The sequence below is a fragment of the Cebidichthys violaceus genome, unplaced genomic scaffold, assembly GCF_023349555.1.
Source record: "Cebidichthys violaceus isolate CVI_PGR_0920_01 unplaced genomic scaffold, fCebVio1.0.p SCAF_29, whole genome shotgun sequence".
In the NCBI taxonomy this organism is placed as follows: Eukaryota; Metazoa; Chordata; class Actinopteri; order Perciformes; family Stichaeidae; genus Cebidichthys; species Cebidichthys violaceus.
Window position 1 is genome coordinate 4,906,014 of NW_027176472.1, and position 23,151 is coordinate 4,929,164.

Genomic DNA, 23,151 nt, shown 5'->3' on the forward strand with positions numbered 1-23,151 from the left:
ATAGTTCCCAAAGAAAAAATAATTATTCAGAATATGAATTTAACATCCATTCATAAGTCAACGGAATGTATTTAGATCACACAAATCTATTAGCAAATTTAGAAAATATTATTTGTAATTGAAACAGAAAATGTGGCTCTCACAGCCAGAGAGACTACTACATTCATTGATTGTTTCTAGTACAGAGGGAATTGATTGTTTAGGGTTGCAGAGAAATGGCAGTATATCATCCGCATACAACGACATAGTATGCTTCATTTTCCCACTGTTAATACCATTAATATGTGGGTGTGTTCTAATAGCCTCGGCCAGAGGTTCAATGGCAGTGGAAAACAGAAATGGGGACAGTGGACCACCTTGACGAGTGCCACGCCCGAGAGTGAACCGGGGTGGAGTGATAACCATTGCTTGTGGAGAGGTGTACAGTCATTTAACCCAACTTATAAATGTGTTACTCGGAGAGAAACTTTACAAAACGTTGAACATATATTTCCATTGGATCGAACGCTTTCTCAGCGTCTAAGGAGACCACCGTAGAGTCTAGAGGTTTGTTTTTGGCGTATTGAATGACCCCCAATAAATGCCTCACATTAGTGTAGGAATGACGACCTTGCACAAATTCTGTTTGATCAGGCCGATGATGGTGGGTAGGATGGGGTCCAGTCTTTTAGCTAAAAGTTTGAACAATATTTAGTTTTCCACACATTGCAAACTAGTTGGTCTGTATGGGGAAGGTTCCTCTGGGTTTTTACCTGGCTTTGGTGTTAAGACTGTGTTGATTCAGGTAGTTTTTGATCCATGAAGGAATATTCATACATTTGACTAAAGAGTGGAATAAAACTGTCTTTGAATACTTTATGTATTTCTGGGGGAAAGCCATCTTTCCCAGAGGGGATGTCGTCTACAGCTTCCTCTCTCTCTGTAAATGTAATTGACTTATTCAAAGCCTATTGTTGTTGTTGTTGTTCATTCATTTGTGGTAGGTTTAAATGTTCTAAAAGCTGTTTATTTGAGTCACTTTAATGTATTTGTGATGTATAAAGTGATTTGTAATAATTAGTAAATAATCTCCTCACATTTAAAACATTTTCCACTCAAGGTTTTCAGACATGAGACAGAGTTATGGCTGTTATGGTTCCTTAAAAGTTTAGAGAGTAAATTTCCTGGTTTGTTCTCATATTCATACAACCTTTGTTGTTTAGAAAATGATACTTTCTCAGTTTGTTGGGAGATTAAAGTATTAAGAGCAGCCCTTACAACACTCATTTGTTAATAGTTTTCTTTAGTTGATGATGTTTGTGCATCTGTTCACAAGTTAGTAATTCTGCCTCTAGGTTTTTCTGTTCAGATATTATTTTCTTCTTCTTTCTGTTACTTCAGTCAGGAACACTCTCATCATAGATTTGAACCATTTATTGCAACAAATGTAAATGCAGTTAAACTTGGCGATGATGGCTCCGCTCTTTGAATGCTCCCCGGATTAGCCAGCAGCTACCAAGCTAAGACGGAGAGCACCGAGCAACAATGGAACCCAACGGCAAGTCTGGAAGACGCCCGTGTGAAGCATCAGCCGGACTATGGAAATCTATGTGTAGCAGCAAGCATGCTGCAGACCTCTGCAGACATCATGTTCAGAATAAAAGGAGCAAGCATGCATCCCAAAGAGGTCATACTACATACATCTTGCAGTGAAACCCAGCCAACCACTTCCAATAGCAGCATTTTATGAACTTATTATTTTCATTTATTATCGTGCATTGGGGTACTAATGGTAGTCTCCAAAGTAGCGCTCATATCTTTTTGAACTGCAATTATATTCAATTCAATTCATTTTTGGTCAGTCCAAAATCACAAATTCTCCTCACAGGGCTTTTCAATCTGTACACATACAACATCCTCTGTCCCAGGACCCTCACATCAGAACAGGAAGAACTCCCCCAAAAAACCCTTTAACAGGAGAAAGAGGAAGAGACCTTAGGGAGAGCAACAGAGGAGGATCCTCTCCCAGGATGGACAGAAGTGCAATAGATGTCACGTGTACAGAATGAACAACATCTGTGACTCTCAGTTCCTAAGCTGCTGAGGACCAGCGACCCAGAGCTTCCAGTGTAGATGCTGGGACCAGAGAGGCTCAGAGGCAGCTGCTCCGATGAGGAAGGGGTGCGAGGTGTATAGCTGAGGAGGATGTCCGCCTCGTTTGCAGAGGAGACGGAGTCGGTGGTAAAGCCAGACCTTGACGTGGCTTTTCTTTGTCGGTCAGAAACGAGGGTTCGTCTTGCCTCGCACCGGGGCGCCGTTGAAGGTACCGGGTTATGGAAGATAGAGGACAAGATGCAGTGTTAGTTAGTGAGATAACGACGATCTAACCTTTACCTTCCCCGTCACTTTTTAAATGTTTGAGGTAGATGGAGTACATGTGAGCATCTATGATGATGTCAGAGATAGTAAGATCATGCAAAGGGTCGATAGAGTCCGAGCTGGTTGTGAATTCACCACACAGAGGAACCCATGAAGCAGTGAAAAACACGGTCTCCAGTCATGAATCTATGCATGATCCACAACACCCCAGCCTGCATGGAGACACCAGTTTGTGCACTAAAGGTACTGAAAAGAGGAGACGCTTATCGTTGCTTCCTGGATGTTCTTCTTTAAGCCGTTGAACAGGAGGTGAATGAAGGAGGTCCCGAGCAGGCTACACACTGAGGGATCTGCACATTAAATGAACTGAATACCTGCAACACTTGCTTTGATGGGAGAAGGTTGGATTTCCAGGATTCTTAACAGCACAATAAAAGCCCATTCTTTGCTAGCTGTCTGCAAACCATTGATCGTTGTAGATTCCCCCAAAACCAACAGAAGGAGCTACGAGAGCGACTGACGTTTCTGTATAGTTGTAGAACGAGATGCCGTTCAAACGATAACGCAGCAATATGAAACACTGAGATATGTTCATCTCACCATTTGATGCTGAGAAGGTTCCACTGTGACAGATGGAATGCATGACATAAAGGTATGAGCTATTAATGCTTGGAGCGCTGTCATCATGAGGGGCTGAGAGTATATTATCAGACCCGTCATTTATTATTTTATTTATATATCAAAGTACTTTCTAAAAGCTGTACCTATGCATTATGCAGAACATGAAGGAGGGAGGACTACCATGAGGCCCAGTCATGTGTCCTTCACAACACTTTGACCAATACTTGTTCACTACTTCTGGTTCTTCAGAGCAGATAAAGGTTTTTACAGACATGGACACTTTTGGAAGAAGACCTTGAACTAGAGCAGTTATTAAATAATGAACTAAACAACGATTGGATGTTCTTCTAGTTGTTTATTAAGTTCTGAGCCGTTGACAGGTTTATGTTTATTCATCTCTTGACACGAGACGAGTTGAACGCAGCAGAATTTAATTAAATTGACGTCATCACTTGCGAGGATTCGATTCCTGATCTGAGGAGAAATTGTAGCTGCAGGTGGAAAGAATGACTCGAGATGGAGCTGCGGGGACTACATTACCCAGCGTTCTATGCGGCATGACGTCAATAGAGAGCGCTCCGGCTTCCGTAGTAGCTCACCGTGTTAGCGGCGTGGAGCCACAGCTGCGGCCGTAGATGTCCCGGAATCGAGCGGGTTTCCAGAACCAGGAAGCGGACATCCATCTCGCTAAGAGAGGACTGAATGTTAGTGAGAGCGGAGAGGACCGGGTCCTCCTCCTGAAGTTTGACGTCAGGATGGAGTCTTGCTCTTCTTGTTCTTCAGTGGCTGATCAACAAGCCCTTTTCTTACAGAGTGAAGTCCACACATGCACACACACCTTATATGTTTAGTGCGTATTTGTTCTCATTGACTTTGCTGCACTTAAACATCAAGTGTGCTGCTCTTCTCCCTCAGCATCCGATGCTCTATATTGTTCTACTTCTACTCTAATCATTTAAAAACCTCAGAAACAGAAAGTAAAGAGGGAGGGTATAAAGTGAATGGTCTACTGAACCATGAGGTTGTTGGTTCACATATGGCTTGAAGTTAACCTGAGAGCGACGTCTCTCCACCTCCTTCATGAAGTCCTCTGCATCCTTTTCTTCTCCACAGTTGATGTGAAGAACAGAGGGATAGAGAAGCGAGTAGTCCACGTTCATGTCCACAAGTTTCCTTTTGATGTGTTCAAACTCTCTGCACTGTAGTCGGGGTACAAGTGGGTCCTGGTGTTGTTGATGAGGAGCTCGCCCTTTTGTCTGGAGAGCTGAAGAGTTTGAACTTTCTCCTGAAACTCAGGAATCTTACCAGGACTGGCCTTGGACCAGTTGAGCTTGTGTTGTGGTTTCTCTGTGGGGCTGAGTGAGCTCTCTCCAGTACCGGGGGATTAGGAAAGTGTTCCTGACCCAAGAGGTGTAGGATCAGCTGCTGCACAAACCCAACGACATCCCGGCCTTCTGCCTCTTCTGGACCTTTAACGATACCAATGTTGGAGCGTCTGCTGTAATCCTCCATTGAGTCCGCCTTCTGTTTCAGCTCTTTTCTTTTTCACTGTGACTGATGCAGCTTTTTAAGTCCTCCATGTCGTCTTCGTTGCAGCTGACTCTTTGTTGTGCTGCAGTGGTTTGGTGTTTACCTCTTATATTATAATGTGTCATAGATAATGATGAACATCAGCTCCGTATCAATGGTCCAGTAGAAGCATCAAGCCGTGGTATTAAGTCTGGTCTACACTGGCTGATTGAGTCCATGAGCGACTGAAGGGAGACTTGACGTTGGTCGGCCATACTTTGGGTTTAGATGTCAGAGACTTCACAGGTAATCGGCTACTTGTTCACTAGTCTAAAGGTAGTGCATCCGTTGGTTAGAACTTTTAGAGGGTTCTATTAACAAAGGGACTCAGCCCATGCAGTGAGACTCACTAGACTCCTTTCTAAGATGATGAGATGTCACATGTTGTGTTCACAGCTTGTTGTCACTGAACCACAAGTGGACAAAGAAATCAGCTGATGCAGGTTTAAACATGTGATTCAGTGACTGACTGGTGGAGGAGACTGAGTTTGAAATGATGACGATGCTCAATATAATCCTGATAATAATATATCTAGGGCTGCAACTAACGATTATTTTAATAATGGATTAATCTGTCGATTATTTCTTCGATTAATCGATGAATCGGCGGGGAAAAGGCGAGTGAATAAAAACGTGTCTTTAGTCTTGCAAACTATACCAGCCCTGCCAGGGAGGTGTGGTCAGGGGAGACAGCCTCACCTGTCATCATGACAAGTAAAAAACTAATAATGATAACATAAATATTAATATTTCTCTACTGATCTGTGCTATAAATGTGATTACTGTATGATTCCAATCATTTCAATCATTGTTATAATCAGAACCTCTGAATGATGTCATGTCCTGTTCAAACAGAGGAGACAGTGAGGTGAGACAGAGACCAGCTGTTCCTCACCTCACTGTGAATCCTCACTAACTGTTGAGTCTTTTTCTGTCTCATTGTTTGTCCCCACTGTAATATCTGTAGACTCTTTTATTATATATCTTTCTTTACATAGAATAATGTATTTCACGTCTGTGTAGAACATGTTTAGTGTTTCTGATCTGACATTAAACCTCAGTGAAGAAGCACAGAGAGGTAAACAGTAAAATAAAATAATTTTAAAAATCAAAATCTTCTTATTAGTGATGGGAATTACGGCTCTTTTTAGAGAACCGGCTCTTTTGGCTCCCAAATGGCTCTTCAGATTTTTTGGTGCTTAAATTAATTTATTACCAAAAATAATGTAATAATGTAAAATTATGCGCAATATGAATTACTAATGTAAAAAAAACATGCACTATATCAAATGTTTATTATATAAATACACTTTTATTTATACACTCTACAGAGTGATAAAAGAATAAATTAGAAAGTGTAAAAACAAACGTTTAACTATTTACAAATGAACTGAACTAACTTTGAACTATTAATATCAGGTTCACTTGCTTGTCTTTTTTCTTCCAGTCGCACTGATGGATGAACAGTTGTCGTGTGTCTGTGCAGGTTGTTTGTGGAGCCAGCTCCATATGAGATGTTAGTCTTGCAGACTCTACATTCTGCCTTAGTTTGGTCAATGATTGTCCAGATTTTGCTGCGTTTCCTGTTGACACTCATTTTTTCAACTTTTTTTTTTTTTACCTTTCCAGTCCGTTGCTCTCTTTCTCTCTCGTGACTCGTCTCCCTCCCTCCTGTTCGTGTGCTTGCTGTGTGCTGTGCTGTGTGTGTAACTCCCGCCCCTCCCCCCTCTGCTCAGCGCAGGCGCAGAGACGACACCACACATATTGACCAATCAAATGCGGGGAGAGAGAGAGAGAGAGAGAGAGAGAGAGAGAGAGAGAGAGAGAGAGAGAGAGAGAGAGAGAGAGCGAGCGAGCAAAGTGGCTCCCAATCAGGAGTCGGCTCTCGTCGTTCACGTCAAAGAGCTCTCAGAGCCGTTTCAAATGTAAGATTCTATATCTAATCTTAAAAATGTCTCAACAAACAGTGAAATATGAACAAATCAGCATCAGTTCATCGTCGGACAGGTAAAGTAACTCTTATGTGTTCGTTGTTCTCTTTATACATCCGGGTTGTTACGCAGATTATCGCGGAATCTCACGATTTTCGCGGGTGCCGCTCGCGAGCGCTCCGCTTCTGAAACGCTCGCGGTGGAATCAAACATTGTGTGTGTGTGTGTGTGTGTGTGTGTGTGTGTGTGTGTGTGTGTGTGTGTGTGTGTGTGTGTGTGAATAATGCTGATATGAAGAACAACCAGTAGTCGATGGTCAAGCTGCCAGTTGAATGGTGATTGAAGCTTCTCTATTGCTTCATATGTTTGTACATCTGATTGATGTAGAGTCAGAGCCTCACCAGACACCAACCTCACCGCACGTCACTGACCCCTGCTTTACTACCGTTATGAAGGAGCTAACGCTAACTCGTGGAGCTGATGAGGAGTAAACAGCAGGAGAGCTACTGGAGGGACGTTACGTTCCTCACTTCAAACAGAACAACAGTAGGATTCTGTAGTGACTGACCTGCTGTTGAACTCCTTCCTCCTCATCAAGGACTCCAACATGTTCACGTTTTAGGTGATGAATCATCACCGTGGTGATCCCGTGTCATGTCTCTTTTGCATATCTTGCAGTTAACACACTTTTAGATGTCTTCAGTGTGAAATGCTCCACACCTTGATGACTTAGGTCCTACTGACTTCTCTTCCTCCGCCGTGTGTTTCAGAACAACGTTACGTGTCTCCGATGTTCTTTCTTCTACCTCCGCTCTGCTCCGCGCTCAACTATACTTTTGTTTTATACTCAAACATCTCAGACTTATTGAGTGACGTAATAATCGCGCGACACAACGAATCGATAATGAAATTCGTCTCAAACGCTTTTAATAATGGATTTTAATCGATTTGATCGATTGGTTGTCGCAGCCCTAAATATATCATGAATAAGTGAACGGGATGAGCCGTCGTCATGGGCCCATCACAAGAAGCTCCTCTGAAGTCAAAGAACATGAGATCCTGATGAATCATAAGTGCTCCATGTGAACATGAAGAACAAAGCTCTGTGATGACAGGATGTAATGTCCATGTGTCCGTGCTGCTCTGACCCCCCTCCTCCTTTCAGGGCGGAGCCTGCTGGAGTCCGATGGTTCAGACCGGGTCTGAGGAAGTGTGAGTGTGCTTTGAATTTGATTCATGAGAACAAAGCGTCTTCAAACTGTGACATCACTCATTCACATCTCTGATGTCATCATCAAACAGATGAATAACTGCAGCTGTATTGTGTCTTGTTCTCTCCATCAGACTCCTGTGAACTCACACTCGACACAAACACAGTGAACAGAAACCTCAAACTGTCTGACAACAACAGGAAGGTGACATGTGTGGAGAAGGTTCATTTATATCCTGATCATCCAGACAGGTTTGACTTCTGGCCTCAGCTGCTGTGTAGAACTGGTCTGACTGGTCGCTGTTACTATGAGGTCGAGTGGAGAGGAGAGGTTAATATATCAGTGAGTTACAGAGGAATCAGAAGGAAAGGAGAGAGTGATGACTGTTTGTTTGGAATGAATGATCAGTCCTGGAGTCTGGAGTGCTATGATGGTCATTACTATGTCTATCACAATAAGACAAGAACACTCATCACCTCCTCCTCCTCCTCCTCCTCCTCCTCCTCCTCCTCCTCCTCCTCTGATAGAGTAGCAGTGTATGTGGACTGTCCTGCTGGCTCTCTGTCCTTCTACAGAGTCTCCTCTGACACACTGATCCACCTTCACACCTTCAACACCACATTCACTGAACCTCTTTATCCTGGGTTTGGGTTCAGGTTCTGGTCTGGTTCTGGTTCCTCAGTGTCTCTGTGTTCTCTGTAGGAGCAGAGTGTCCTCCTCTAGAGGAACGTTCTCTCTGACCACATAGTTCCGTGTGTTCAGGATCACACACAGCTGATGTCAGTCAGCAGAATGTGGGAGGAGTTTCTCCTCAGGGTTCTGTTTGTAGTGTTCTCTGTCCAGTCTGGCTAGAGGTTGATGAAACAATCCTCTGAACAGAGTGATGGACTTCAACAAGCTTCCTCTCATTCTTGAAGGTCCTACATCTTATGTGTCCAAACAGAACATCATGTCTTCCTTGTCCCCGGAGAGAGCAGCTCTCACTACATTACAAGCCTCTCTTCTCTCAACATGAACATAGATGTGTTCTTATCAAGACTATCTCTGAAGTGGAATAAACACGTCTCCTCATGTTCAACTCAAAGTGTCCGTGAGTCTGTTCTTCTTCTACCAACAAGAAGAACACAAACTTCATGACACCTTTAATGTCTTCATGTTGTTCAAAGAGCTTTTTCATTTTCATCCAAACACATTTATTCAAGAGAACTTTAAGTGTTGAGAGGAGATAGAATGTTCAAATAGATACATGTGATATTTGACTTCATCACATCTAAATACGTCTTGAATCAAAGTCCTTTAAATGACCTTTACCAGAGCTTTCAACCGCATCTCATGAGCTTCTTCACTGGAGAGAGTTTGTTTGAAAGTGGTTTGAAGTAGTTTACATTCAAAGTATTTCAGTAGATGTTGTTGTACATGTGTTGTCTTACACTTCACATGTGAAGAGATGAGTGACTTTTCACATGTGACGTGTTTTAAATGTGACGCTTTTAAAAGAAGAGAAGAAGAAGAAAAAGTAGTTGACAAGAAGAAGAAGGAAGATCAAAGATCAGTGTTCACATTACAGACAAATAGATGATGGACTTCAAACATCTGAAGTGATGGAAGTCATCAATAACAGACTTCATTCACATGTTTTGTTGTTAGAAATGTATCATCCCGTTCTCTTAGTTATAACTTGTATGGCTTAAACCTGCATATATTCATTTGAACCCAAATAATAAATGTTATCATATCGAATGTATTTTCATGTCTAACCCTCTTCCCTCAATAACAACACCAAGGCTGGGAACTCGGTCTTGGTGGATGCATCGTCAGACAGAGGAGGAGGACGTCTGTGAAGGGGGGGGGAGATAATGTGCATATTATACTTTGTTAAACTGTTCCTTGTTGTTAGAACTCCGAACCATCTGTGGGGAAAGAGCTCTATCCATTCAGCTGAATTATTACAAACTGTCTGTTCATTAAATATGATTTCATACTTTAAGAAGTTCGTCACCTGATTTATTTCTCACATTGAGGTTAAAAAGATTTTTTTCCACCACAAATGGAGACGAGGATGAGATCGGACGAGTAATCGGGACTCTGTTAGACGACAGAAGAGCCAATAATAGTTGATTCCTCCCTGAAGGTGAGAGGCTGTCGTCAGGCAGGGTTCCAGATTGCCGCTCCGATCCTGGAACCGGAAAAAGAATCTCACCAGTGAGAGATTATTCTGTGATGGAACAGACACTTTGAGGGGAAACTTGATTCTCACACCACAGGGTGCTGGACATTGGATCAGTGATGGGAATTCCGGCTCTTTTTAGAGAACCGGCTCTTTCGGCTCCCAAATGGCTCTTCAGATTTTTTGGTGCTTAAATTAATTTATTACCAACAATAATGTAAAATTATGCGCAATATGAATTACTAATGTAAAAAAACATGCACTATATGAAATGTTTATTATATAAATACACTTTTATTTATACACTCTACAGAGTGATACAAAAAATAAATTAAAGTGCAAAAACAAACGTTTAACTATTTACAAATGAACTTTAACTTTGAACTATTTTAAACTTTTAGCTTTTTAATACTTAACAAATTTAAAGTGAAACAACATACAGAAGCTTACAGAATCACACAACAAAATATAAATTAAAATGTGTAAAACAAAAAGAAAAAAATCAGCATCCAGAGTTTTGTCCTTCAGTGAAGATTTACATTGAGAAAGACCAAGTGCCTCAGCTTTGAGGGGCTGATCCTGTTTCTTCTCTCCGTAATGATCTGCCCTGTTTTGGAGAAGATTGTCTCTGAGGGGACTGAAGTTGCTACAATGCACAGTCTCCGTGCCGTCACATGAGTAAGGCGTGGGTACGCTGAAGCCTTGGTCTCCCACCAGCTCAGTGGGTCTGCACTTCTCTGGAAAAGGGGCTCCTCAAGGTAGGATCTCACTTCCACAATCGAATCTGCTGAAGGATTCCTTCTTGTGGTGTCTCCACTTGCTCGTTCTTCAAAGAACCTCCAAACAGCAGATGCTTGTGGCTCCTCTTGTTGGTGCTCTGCTGCCTCTTCTCCCTCTCGGCCCTCTGGCAGTGAAGTTGTCTGGCTGGATCTCGCTGCTGCTGCTGCGGTTACTCTCCGAAGAGCTTCATCAACCGCTCTGTTGTCATTAAAGGCCGGCTTCTTGAATCTTGGGTCAAGAATGGTGGATTCTGAGAGAACGGTGTTGTATTCAATTCTGTGGAACTTTCTGTCCATGGATGCACAGAGAGCAGCCACTAACTCTGTCACTTTCCCTGTGGTCACTCTGGTCTGGTGCTCAGCTGTCACTCTCTGCAGACTAATAATAACAATAATAATCATAATAATGTGATGACATTTGTACACTACACCTGTCTGCACTGGTCTCCACAGTGACCTGCTGGAATGGCTCCAGAACAGTGCATGCCTCCTGCAGTACCTCCCATTCCTCTCGGCTCAGAGGATCAACTGATGCATTCATAACAGCCAGGGTAGAGATGACTGCATCCTTGGACTCCAGAATCCGTTTTATCATATGAAAGGTGGAGCTCCACCTCGTGACACAGTCTCGTTTGAGCTTCAGCTCAGGCGTGCCCATCTGTAGTTGGGTAGATTTGAGCTCGTGTGTGGATGTTGTGCTCCTGTGGAAAAACTCCACTATCGCCTTCACTTTGTTCACAGTGGGCTTCATCGCCTTCAGAGCATCTCTTACAAACAGGTTGATTGTGTGTGCAAGACATGGGTGGTGGGTCCATTTCAGGGTTGTAATTGCTTTGGTGATGTTAGCTGCATTGTCACTAACACAGAAAACCACTTTGTTGTCCACGCCCCACTCTTTAGCCACTTTGAGCAGCTCCTCTGCTAAGTTGTCAGAAGTGTGTCTGTCACTGAACTCAAAACAATCCAGAAGACAGGACACCATTTTGTAACGTTCAACAAAGTGACATGTGACTGACGAGTAGGATGTGGTGGTACGGGATGTCCAGGTGTCAGTTGTTGGACAAACTGCTGTGTCTTTTTTAACCCTCTCTTGCAGTGAAGCACGTTCTCTGTCATACAGGCCTGGGATGATTCCTAGGGAGAGTGTTTTCCTACTTGGAGTTGCATCCATTGGATTGAGTGCATGAATAAACCTTCTGAATCCTTTGTCATCCACAACTGAAAATGGTTGGAAATCACACGCCATCATTTTGGCCAGTTCTTCATCAATGGTCTTCTGTCTTGCTGCGGTCGTAGACTTTTGCAAAAATTGGCTCATAGAGCTCTGGGTTGTACTTTTAGGTGGTTGTGGTGGTGTACCGGACGATGCTGTAGACCAGTGATCATCAACTGGCGGCCCGCCAAGCCGTTCGATCCGGCCCGCGACTGGATTCCAAAATTGTGAGGATCAAAGAGAAAATATGTCGGCCTATTCCACACTATTAAAGCAACTAAAAACAGCAACAACTGAGTCTCTTATCAGTAATCACCACCATTTATGACTCTATTTAGGCTACACTCCGAAATGAGGACAGACTCGTTACACCGTTTAGTATTTATTGTTTCACACAGTTTTTTTTAAAACATAACTTTTCCTCATGCCCTTACTTAACATTTGGTTTTTATTTCAAAGTCTCAACAACATGCTTGGAACTAGCAGACTCCTCAGGACTAAAAAAGGAGGAAAAACGATCTGGCACAACTTAAAATAGCACGATAAATAAATAGCTGGGACCAGAACAAAACAGGTCACAAATAATGTTCACACATCAAATAAAACGTTAAGTGGGCTATAGCGAAATCAAATCACAAGGCTGAAATGGAATACTACTCACACTACTTAATCAATGGCTGAAGTTACATTTCCCCTCTGACACCAACTTTTTCACATCAGGCTTGGCCACCGTCAGACTTATGCGCAAACAGTCCTCCAAAGACTGGGTTGACAGTCGGTTCCTCTCGTGCGTTTTAATCGAGTTCATCTTGGAGAACGCAGCCTCACAGGCGTAGGTTGAACCGAACACGGTGAGCACATACATAGCCGGCGTCTTCGATGCGCCGTAGACCTCGGGACAAGATACCCAAAATGCGCTCAGGCTTTCAGCACCACGGAGAGCAACCTTCATGTCGCCCGCGGCCTGAATTTCAGCCAGCTCGCTCTGAATGGCCGCCTCGTCCAACTGCAGCATTTTCACCGCGTTTGTGGAGAATTCTCCGCTTGGGGTGATGGTGAATGGGTCACGCACAAATCCAATGACATCCCTGGAAATAAAAAAGTCATGGAATCTAGCAGAGAAGTTGTCTTTTAATTGTGTGATAAATGTCTTCATCTTGTCTGTTACGTTGCCTTCTCCCACCGTCTTCAGTGTGTTGAAGTGCAGCAGCCTCCCTGACAACAAATCTGCGTGGAACAGATCAAGTTTGTTCCCAAAGGCATCAAGTTTTTCCACCAAATCCACCACTGATTTTTCTTTTCCTTGCAGCTGGAGATTAAGTGTATTCAAATGGGAGAACATGTCTGTTCAAAACGCAACGTTGCACACGTATCCCATGTCTTGCATGATGCGGAGATGGTCAGCTGCCGCTTTGGACTTACTTTGTTTTAAAAAATCCACTACTTGGGCACGGAGTTCAACGAAGCGCTCCAGTGCTTTGCCCTTACTAAGCCAGCGCACGTCATTGTGGAGTAACAGGTCATCACGAGAAGCCTGGGATTCCAGCACCAATTTGCAGAACAGGCGGTGCTGCGTGCTTGAAGTTCCTCTGATGTGGTTCATCATTTTCATTGTTTTCTCCATCACCTCTTTGAGCTCCCCACTTAGCTTTGCGCACAGCACGCTTTGATGGATGATACAATGGAGTGCGTTAGTTTTAGGAGCGACAGTCTTTATTCTGCTCACCAGACCCTTATTTTTTCCAATCATGGCAGGTGCACCATCTGTCACTGTCAGGTTGATTTTATCCAGGGACAATCCATGGCTTTTAAAAAAATCCTCCAGTTTTCCAAAGATGATGTCAGCAGCGGTGTCGTCCTCGAGCGGAAGCAATGCCGGCAGCTCTTCTCGGAAATCTTTGCCATCAAAGCATCTGACGAAAACGCACAACTGTGAGATATCCGTGTTGTCAGTGGACTCGTCAATAGCCAGCGAAATATATTTGGCTTCCTTGACCCCGTCAATGACAGCTCGCTGGACTTGCTCCGCCAAAACGTGTACGCGACGTGCATTAGTCGAGGCAGATAGAGGTACTTGTTTGACAGATGCAATAACTCTGTCCATTGATTTGTCGGGGGCAAGTTCCTCCAGAACGGTGATCATGCTCTCCTTTAAAACCTCACTTTCCGTGAAAGGCCGGTTATGTCTGCAAAGCACCCAAGCAGCCTGCAGGGATGCACACGTTACTCTCTTGATCAGTTAAAGTTCGAGTAATAATGCCACTTGCACGGGAGTAGGCAGATTCAATGTGGCGATTTTTCTCTGACGCGCCTCTGACTGCTCAGTTTTTCAAGTGCTCTATAAGTAAAGTTGACTTAATTGAGTTGAGGCAAAATATCTATCACCCCTGGTGGTTGTCTGTGGTATAGGTGATAGGAGCCTGACTCATAAAGGCCTTCAGTTTTGTAATGAAATGGAAAAAGTATAAACAATAAACATCAATCATAATGTTATACCAAAATTTGATTTTTATTTCATTTTTATTTAAGGGTCCGGCCCCCAAGGAGACTGTCTGGTAAAATTCTGGCCCTCTGACAAATATAGTTGATGACCCCTGCTGTCGACACTGCAGTTGCAGCAACAGTTGCAGTAGACATACTGGCACCTTCATTAATATCAGGTTCACTTGCTTGTCTTTTTTCTTCCAATCGCACTGATGGATGAACAGTTGTCGTGTGTCTGTGCAGGTTGTTTGTGGAGCCAGCTCCATATGAGATGTTAGTCTTGCAGACTCTACATTCTGCCTTAGTTTGGTCAATGATTGTCCAGATTTTGCTGCGTTTCCTGTTGACACTCATTTTTTCAATTTTTTTTTTTTTACCTTTCCAGTCCGTTGCTCTCTTTCTCTCTCGTGACTCGTCTCCCTCCCTCCTGTTCGTGTGCTTGCTGTGTGCTGTGCTGTGTGTGTAACTCCCGCCCCTCCCCCCTCTGCTCAGCGCAGGCGCAGAGACGACGCCACACATATTGACCAATCAAATGCAGAGAGAGAGAGAGAGAGAGAGAGAGAGAGAGAGAGAGAGAGAGAGAGAGAGAGAGAGAGAGAGAAACAACAAACAAAGCGGCTCCCAATCAGGAGTCGGCTCCCGTCGTTCACGTCAAAGAGCTCTCAGAGCCGTTTCGTTCGCGACCGACACGTCACTACATTGGATGTCCTCGTATAACTTGCAGGTTTTATAGAGTATTTGGTGTATCCTTTCAAGTTGATTGATTGGACCAGATGGGTTTATGGAATTCTGTTGACAGTTGACTAGAGAGAAGTTGGCGCCGTTAAAAGCCGGTATTCTCACACATAAGGGTGTCGGACAGACGTGTCCTAGTGAACTTGTAGTATTTAAAGAAGATCTGGTGTATCCTTACGAGTGAGAAAGGGTCTTCGTTTAAGATACGAGAATCAACAGTAACTAGAGAAAAAGGGTAAGAGTCACAGTAAGTCTGAGCCTGAGCAGCCTGGTGCCAAAGTCTTACCTCCAATAATAAAATACATGTGGGACAAAGATAATCAGACGGCCGAACAATTGGAAGAATAGATCAAATTGGGGATCCCTGGAAAAGGCAACTTTAGCCTACGACAAAAATGTGATCAACTCAACCCGTGTCTGGAGCAGAGAGGAAAAGGAGAAGCAGAAACAGATGAAGTGATGTCCAAGAGGTAAAGAAAGAAACAGATGTGTTTGAATGAGACACATACAACTGATAGAAAAGGAAAATATACTGTTTTTGTATTTGTTTTACATGGTCGAGTGGATCCTGATCTGGTCTCCAACGCCGCTGCTGTTTGCTCTCCAGACATAAACAACATTACAGTCAAACCCACCACTCAACACTCCAAGGATGAAGAAGAAGAAGGAGACTCATCAAAACCTACAGGCACCATGTCAACGCTCACAGCTACAAGCCCGTCAATGAACACTGGTGACAATATGAACCTGATCATCTGAACGCGAGACAAAGAGGACATTACTACAGAGACAGAAGACGTGAAGAAGAAGAAGAAGCCATGACTCATGTGGAGAGTTCAAAGAGCAACTTCACAGAATTCAAGAGAACTATGACCTCCTTTGTGCGTTATCATAAAAGATGTGCGGCATTCACACCAGCCGTAATCAACCTGGAATATGTGATATACCACAGAACTTTGTAAGAAGGCTTTCCTGCCATCTATGAATCTGAAAAACATCACACTAAAGAGAGTTGTGTGATATGGAAGACTGCAACCATATTACAAGATGCTGAACACGCTGAGGAGCAGATCAACGACAGAGAACAAGCAAAGACTTTCATCAGCTCAAACTGGAGGAGGCCCAGCTGACGATGGAATCAGATCATGACAGGAGAGGAGCAAAGCTGACTTTGGAAAACAAACACCGGCTGAAGACTTTGTGTGCCATAAAAGTGGACACTTGGACATTGTCTAAGGGACGGCCCACAATCTCCATCGAGACAGGACTGGTGGGAGGGCTCAACATCAGCAGTCAAGAGGGGAGGAGCAGGCGGAGGGGCGGACCTCAGTGATGGACCATTCGATGCACAAACACTACAACACAGAGGGTGAGTCAACTTTAGATTCTGACTATGACAACCTTGTACATCAATACACACATTAGAAACCAGACAAACACCACTCACACCCACATACCATGTGTACTCAAATGAAAATGAAGGTTTTAGAAAGTTACCACCAACTATGTTAACTGTTAAAGGTAAAAATGTTACATTTGGAGGAGAGAGTGAGATGGAGAAGTTATGTATGATGGACATTTATTGGACAGAAAATACTGCGGCCTCTGCTTCTCTGTCTCCCACACAATCTGAGTTGTTACAGGGTGTGTCCACATGTATCATTGATGGGGTCCAGGAATGGAGGAGGAGGACATGTCTGACTGGCTGGACAGACTGAACTCACTGACTCAAGGCCCACAGAGGATCCTGATACACTGTACAGTATAAAGGGCGACGTATACAAAACAAGATGTACGTCATTACCAACAGTAAAAGAGTCACTCATCTGATGTTTGATAAGAAAACACACCATGGTTTCAAATGTCCCATCTGTCCGAGGTGTCCTCCTCTCTGTGGTCTGACGTAGGACCGGTGAGGGGGGGCGACTCCTCTGGTGGTTCACCCAGAATCTGATCTCTGTTCATGCATGAAGCAATATCCCCTCAAACAAGAGGCCATTGATGGTATTACACCCGTTCTTGAGTCTTTATTGAAGGCTGGTGTAATAGTCCAGTGTGATGATTCACAATGTGACGATTTGTTTAAGATTTACAATCAGTTAAAGCTTCGGTGCACCGCGAGCGCCTCAAGCTTCTCGTCCACACACCATTGTGTCACTCATCCCTCCAGACACCACACATTTTTCCGTCGTCGATTTGTTCAATGCATTATTTTTTCCTGTACTTGTGCACAAAGACAGTAAATTCTGATTCTCATTTAAAGGAAGAAGCTCTACCTGGACCCGGTGTCCTCAGGGACATTCAGAAAGTCCTGGTGTATTTCACAGTGTCTTGAGAGACAATCTGGCTCATTCATAGTGACCAAATGGTTCTGCCTTGTTACAACATGTTGATGACATCATGATTTGCAGCCCCACAGAAGAAGCATGACAATTTGAGTAATTTACAATTACAGTTATCCTACTTAGATTTTGTCTGCAAATGGTCACAAGGATATCTGTCAAAATGAAATTCACTCTGGATAAAGTTTCATATCTGGGACATGTGATCACAGCAGAGGACAAAACCCTCTCTCCCAAGAGAATACAGGCAATTCAAAATGTGCCTAAAACACAACTAAGAAACAGATGATGAGCTTTATATGAATGACGTCATATTAGATCAGTGGATCCTAAACTCCTCACAAAGAGAGGCATTCCTCTCTTCCATGATTCATGGTGAACATCTTTCTGCTCAGAACAAAGTGACCTGGACTGACTCCTCGACTGCTGCTTTAATGACATGAAGAGCTTTACTGTCAGCTCTGACACTTGGACTACTTAAACTACACACCGTTCACACAGTACGTGGACCAAAGAGACGGTTACATGACATCACTTTAGACTCAGGACCATGGGGGGACAGAGACCTGCTGCATATGTCTCTACTAGACTAGACCCTGCAGCAGCTGACCTTCCTCTGTCAAAGTGTCTGCTGCTGTGACACGTGACATTGTTGGTTATAGTGAGCTCACACTCAAGGTTCCTGATGCTGTATCACACACTAGATTAGATGAATACATTAGATGAGCCTAACATTACTGTGAAACAATGTACTATCCTTAATCCTGCTGCTCTTGTTCCTACTGCAGCAGATGGAGAACCAAATAACTGTGTTGATTTCTCCTGAACAGATCTGCACACAGAGACCTCACAGACACGCCCACCCAATGCTGATTTAGAACCGTTAGCGGACGGTTTGATAGCCGGACACGTGAGACGGGTTGTTGGGTTTGCTGTAGTCTCATCACATGACACTCTGTGCAGCGGTAAGTTGGCATCACACTTCTCTGCTCAAGCTGCAGAACCTGTGGCTCTTACAGAAGTCTGGAAGCTCGCTGCAACACAACAGTTACCATTGACACTGACTCTGGCTACGCCTTTGGTGTAGAGCACGACTTTACTGCCCTGTGGAAACACAGAGGCTTTCTGACATCATCCGGCAAACCCAGTTCTCACCGCCGTCTGGTGGCCGACCTGCTAGAAGCCAAACCGCTCCCTAAAACTGTCTGTGTTATGTGATGAAATGTGATGCTCACACTAACGCTTCTGATTTTTCAGGTCATTTTGATGTATGATATTCAAGAATTGCAGACATTGGCTATCCCTAAAGAGCAACAGTATTGGGCCTCATCTGATCCAGTTTACACAATGATGTATGGATGGACCCAGACAATTGCCAAGTGATCTCTTTTAGCTCACAGCAGAGATAACTTGGAAAAAGGGGGAATATGTCATTTTATTATTCATATTTTATTACTAATATTTATTTAGATTAAATCTACATACTTTTACATTGGAAACTGTCCCATGCAGAGTGTAATCCTTTTCTTCAACTGTCTCATCAAAGTGAAGAAGAACACCACTTAGGTCCAGCTAGTATAAATGTTGAAGAACATTTGACCTCTTTTCTACTATATCTTCTCATGAAAACACATGATGACGTGATGAGCTGGCCCTCTATATTAAATAATATCAATATCACTGTGTTCAAATGAGTTGGTAACTGACATTAGGGAATGTAAAAGAACTGCAACAATAAATGTTCATCTGTTATTTATTTAGAAATTACAATACGATGTGTTTTCTCTGAAACAGTTGGCCTAATACGGTACAGCAGGGGTCACCAATAGGTGGACCCTGGACCTGGAACTGATAGATAACTGAGAATTATTACAATTTTGATGGAGCGCTTTTATTTCAACCGGCACAGCTTTTCCAGCCTTTACGGCACTCGTTCAGTGGCGCGGTAAACACAGCGACCAATTGCATGCGTTGTAAGTCACACCATGTGATGCAGCCTATCATAAATATTCTGACAAGGTTCACGACTCAAGAGACGAGGAAAGAGAACGAAGAGTAGAAGAACAACGTGAGTCAGAAGTTATTTCACATGACGTTCTTCAAAAAGAGAGAAGTGATCAGAGAGACCAGAGAGACCAGAGTCCAGAGAGACCAGAGTCCAGAGAGTCCAGAGAGACCAGAGAGACCAGAGAGTCCAGAGTCCAGAGAGTCCAGAGAGACCAGAGAGTCCAGAGAGACCAGAGAGACCAGAAAGTCCAGAGAGACCAGAGTCCAGAGAGTCCAGAGTCCAGAGAGACCAGAGTCCAGAGAGACCAGAGAGTCCAGAGAGTCCAGAGAGACCAGAGAGACCAGAGTCCAGAGAGACCAGAGTCCAGAGAGACCAGAGTCTTTAACCAACGATGAACAGACTCTTATAGGTTCATTCTTCCTCCGGACAGTTTAAAACCAGTAGGTTTCATATGTTCAGAGACCATGACTATAATTAAAGCGGTAATGTGAAGCGCCACTACGAGACAAAGCACAACTCTTTTTCATGAACGTACCATCTCACATCTGAACTGAATTAAAGCTGCAGGACGATTCAGTTCAATACATTTTTCTAAAATGAAGTCATTTATTTTAAGGGCCACATTTTTCTAAAGCTTTCTGTCATGTAATGTTTTTGATCCAACTCTTATTTTACTTGAAATGAGAGAACATTTATTTATTATTAGAGTATGTATTATTTATAATTCATCCAGTTCAATTCAAAAGTGGACAATAAATATTGTTGAGATATTATTCAATTTGACTTTCTTTATTTGATTTGACAGTCAGTTGCTACGTACAGACGTTAGTACAACTGTCATAGCGTGAGTCATTATTGTGTGTTGTATTGTAACCCTTTGATTGGACCTAGTTGAACTTTGACATACTATACTTCAGGGTATTTAATTCAGAGAATAACTAAGTAGCATCATGTATCTGTAGACCTCAGGTTTGTTATAGCTTTCTACTTTAAATATGATTTAATACTTTAAGAAGTTCGTCACCTGATTTATTTCTCACAGGGAGGTTAAAAAGATTTTTTTTCCACGACATGTGGTCGTTCTGCTACCTGAATGTAACGTCAAGGTCAGCTATGACCAGGAGAACATATTATTCTAGAGGGCAATGACCAGCGGTGAAGCTGTGAAGCAATAAACTCCACCACCAGTGAAGTAAAGAGAATCTAAGCAAAGCAGATTGACGGAGCGAGCACTTTCAGTAGCATTTGAAAGGTTGATGAAGACCGCTAACTGTGGGATGCTATCGCTAGAATGGTGAAGAGGAATGCACACCTTAAGAAAGTCTAGGGACTGATTTACTCATGAGTGAGACATTAGTGTTCCTGGTGCGTGGTCCTGACAGGACTTTCTGGTGAAAACATCTTACATGATGCAGATATCTGAGAACTACTCACGGAGAAATCCTTAAATAGCCCGCCGATGGACACGAGTTGTGAGAATACACCAGTACGCATGAAGAGAGTTGCCGTTATGCCAGCTGACCATGCTTATAGTGATGAGGTCAGCGATAACCAGGCATTTGTTTAAATGAGGCCGGCTTGATCTTTCTTAAGGACTTCATGATTGCGCTGCTAAGGAAAACTGAGCATGACCTGAATGATCGTGCCTTTTGCATGAAGTATTTCATTTGCTTGATTGAAAATTAAACCATGAAACAACCATAATAATCTCCCCGACAACTGTACTTGTAGTTACGCAACATGAGAGCCTCAGAATGGGGACGGCTACACTAAGGTACTGATGAGAACCTTGCAAGTTCCATCTAAGTGAGCCTGCAACACTGCAGACGCTGCATATCTAATACTCTTAGAACAGAGGGTGAAATACGTCCTAACTGCGAGTGTCTCCAATATCCCAGCTTAAAATGAGCCATATAGATACCGTATTAAAAGGTAGGTTAATTGAGGCCCGCCTCTATTACCGAATATACGGTAATAGTACTTCCACTGAACAGGGAACGCCAAGAAAACACGCATCGTTACGGGTTTGACACGACCTAAAACTACTGACGACCAGCCGGACCGCATTTATCAGATTGAGAAGACGGTCTGGTTCCAACACGTGGATTCATGTCTTCACCTTGATTGTTGAGCGACTTGAAGTGAACGAATGCGGAGCGCATGAAGCTGCAGCCACGAGGAGCCGGCGCTGAGGGACGCCGGTATGAGCGGAGGGATTTTCGGCCCCGTGGCGGGCATCGATCGTTTGCTGGATTCAGCCTGAGAATGCGTGGTGCCGAACAGGTTGCTACCTGCACAGAGTGACCCGGAGGAACCAGTGAGGTTCCCGGCAGGGAAACGAGAGGAGAAGATGCTTTCTCTGCTGACAAACTGGACGTCGGCTTTCTCCTAAACGCGAGACCGGAAAAGTAATCGCGGACGTTTTCCGATCCCGTCGGATCGTGATGAAAACGCACGGACACTGGGCTGATGGAGTGCACGAGTAACGGCGACCTGACCGTCACGGAGGGTTGCGCTACAGCAGCATGAACTACTGAAGGTAGAGAGACGGTCATATTTAAAGACAGACAGCGGCAAGATGATAGGCTAATGATGTCCTCGTGTCCTTGTGCTATTGGCTAGAGACCAGCTGATCTTAGACAGCTGATATCATGATTGACAGCCCCAAACAATAACAACAAGGAAACAATGTGTGCATGCATGAGGAGTGACGCAGATGTGTGGTAAATCAGCTATGGGCTCAGGCATGCATGAGTAGAGTCTTCCTGTCTGAACTTACGCTAGAGCTTCACTTCAAACTGTCACATGACTGTAGTTGTTTTCTTCTCTTTGCTTCATAGCTGAAGATCAGGGGCATGAAGAGGACCAAGACGGCCCACAATCCATCACACCCGCAAGGTTTGTGCAGTGGATCGCGGGCCGAGGTCACGTCCCACTTCTTCCACCGGAGAAGAAGGATTCTGCTGTGATGCTCAACTTCAACACGACTGCAGTGCAGACTTTGATCGTCACGGTGTGCGTCACCCTGTTGCGTCAGCATGTGCAAAGACTATTGTCCTACCTGTAGGACACACGAGGTCCTAGGTCCACTTCAGAAAGGTTCTGATGGAGGCTTTTCATCTGGGCCCAGAGTTGAACAATGTGTAGACCGTGCTGTTAACTGCCTCTGTTCTTAAAGCTTCAATGTACACTTGATCAACGTTGAGCACAAACTGCTGCTGTTCTAATACTCTGTGTTCTGACAAAAAGAAGCACATCTCATTGTAATACTTCAACATGAATACATGAGTTCCATAAACACTAAAACAGTGTTGAACGTTCATGAAAGACAATCAAAAGTTACGCTTTGGAATGAAATCTTTCAACGAGACTTTATAGGATTTATTCATCCATTCATTTGACATGTGGCTTCACTGTTGTCAGTCACAACAAATACACATTTCAAACACCTTCTTTGTATACTTGTTGGTGTTAACAAGTACACAGTGGAGGTATTTCATGTTGTTCATGTGAATACAGAAACACAAGCCCTGATCAGCGTTTGAACACTTTACAATAACATGTGTTCTGTTCTCTCTTTCATTCATTTGATGCTGGTGATTAAAAACACTTTGACACATCTGTTATTAAGACATTAAATACAAACTAAACATTACATTTTCTGACCCCACATTACAATTGGTAGTGTAATCTAAAGTGAAGACCATGCAGTTGTACCTCGATGTTTTTCATG

General features: G+C 43.4%; 1 protein-coding gene across 12 annotated transcripts in view; it reads left to right on the plus strand.

Moving 5' to 3' along the window:
• Positions 1 to 22,910, plus strand: part of LOC137880627 (NLR family CARD domain-containing protein 3-like) — a 43,028-nt gene extending 20,118 nt beyond the window's left edge. For 11 of the 12 annotated variants that reach the window (XM_068722076.1, XM_068722086.1, XM_068722081.1 and 8 more), the window contains 2 exons: positions 7,645 to 7,691; positions 7,824 to 8,768. In XM_068722076.1, the coding sequence (XP_068578177.1) occupies positions 7,645 to 7,691; positions 7,824 to 8,392 (616 nt within the window). In that variant the 3' untranslated portion in view covers positions 8,393 to 8,768. Of the gene's footprint in view, positions 1 to 7,644; positions 7,692 to 7,823; positions 8,769 to 22,258 lie in introns of those variants that run through there. The other variant, XM_068722087.1, reaches the window with a different exon arrangement.
• Positions 22,911 to 23,151: the final 241 nt, after the last annotated feature.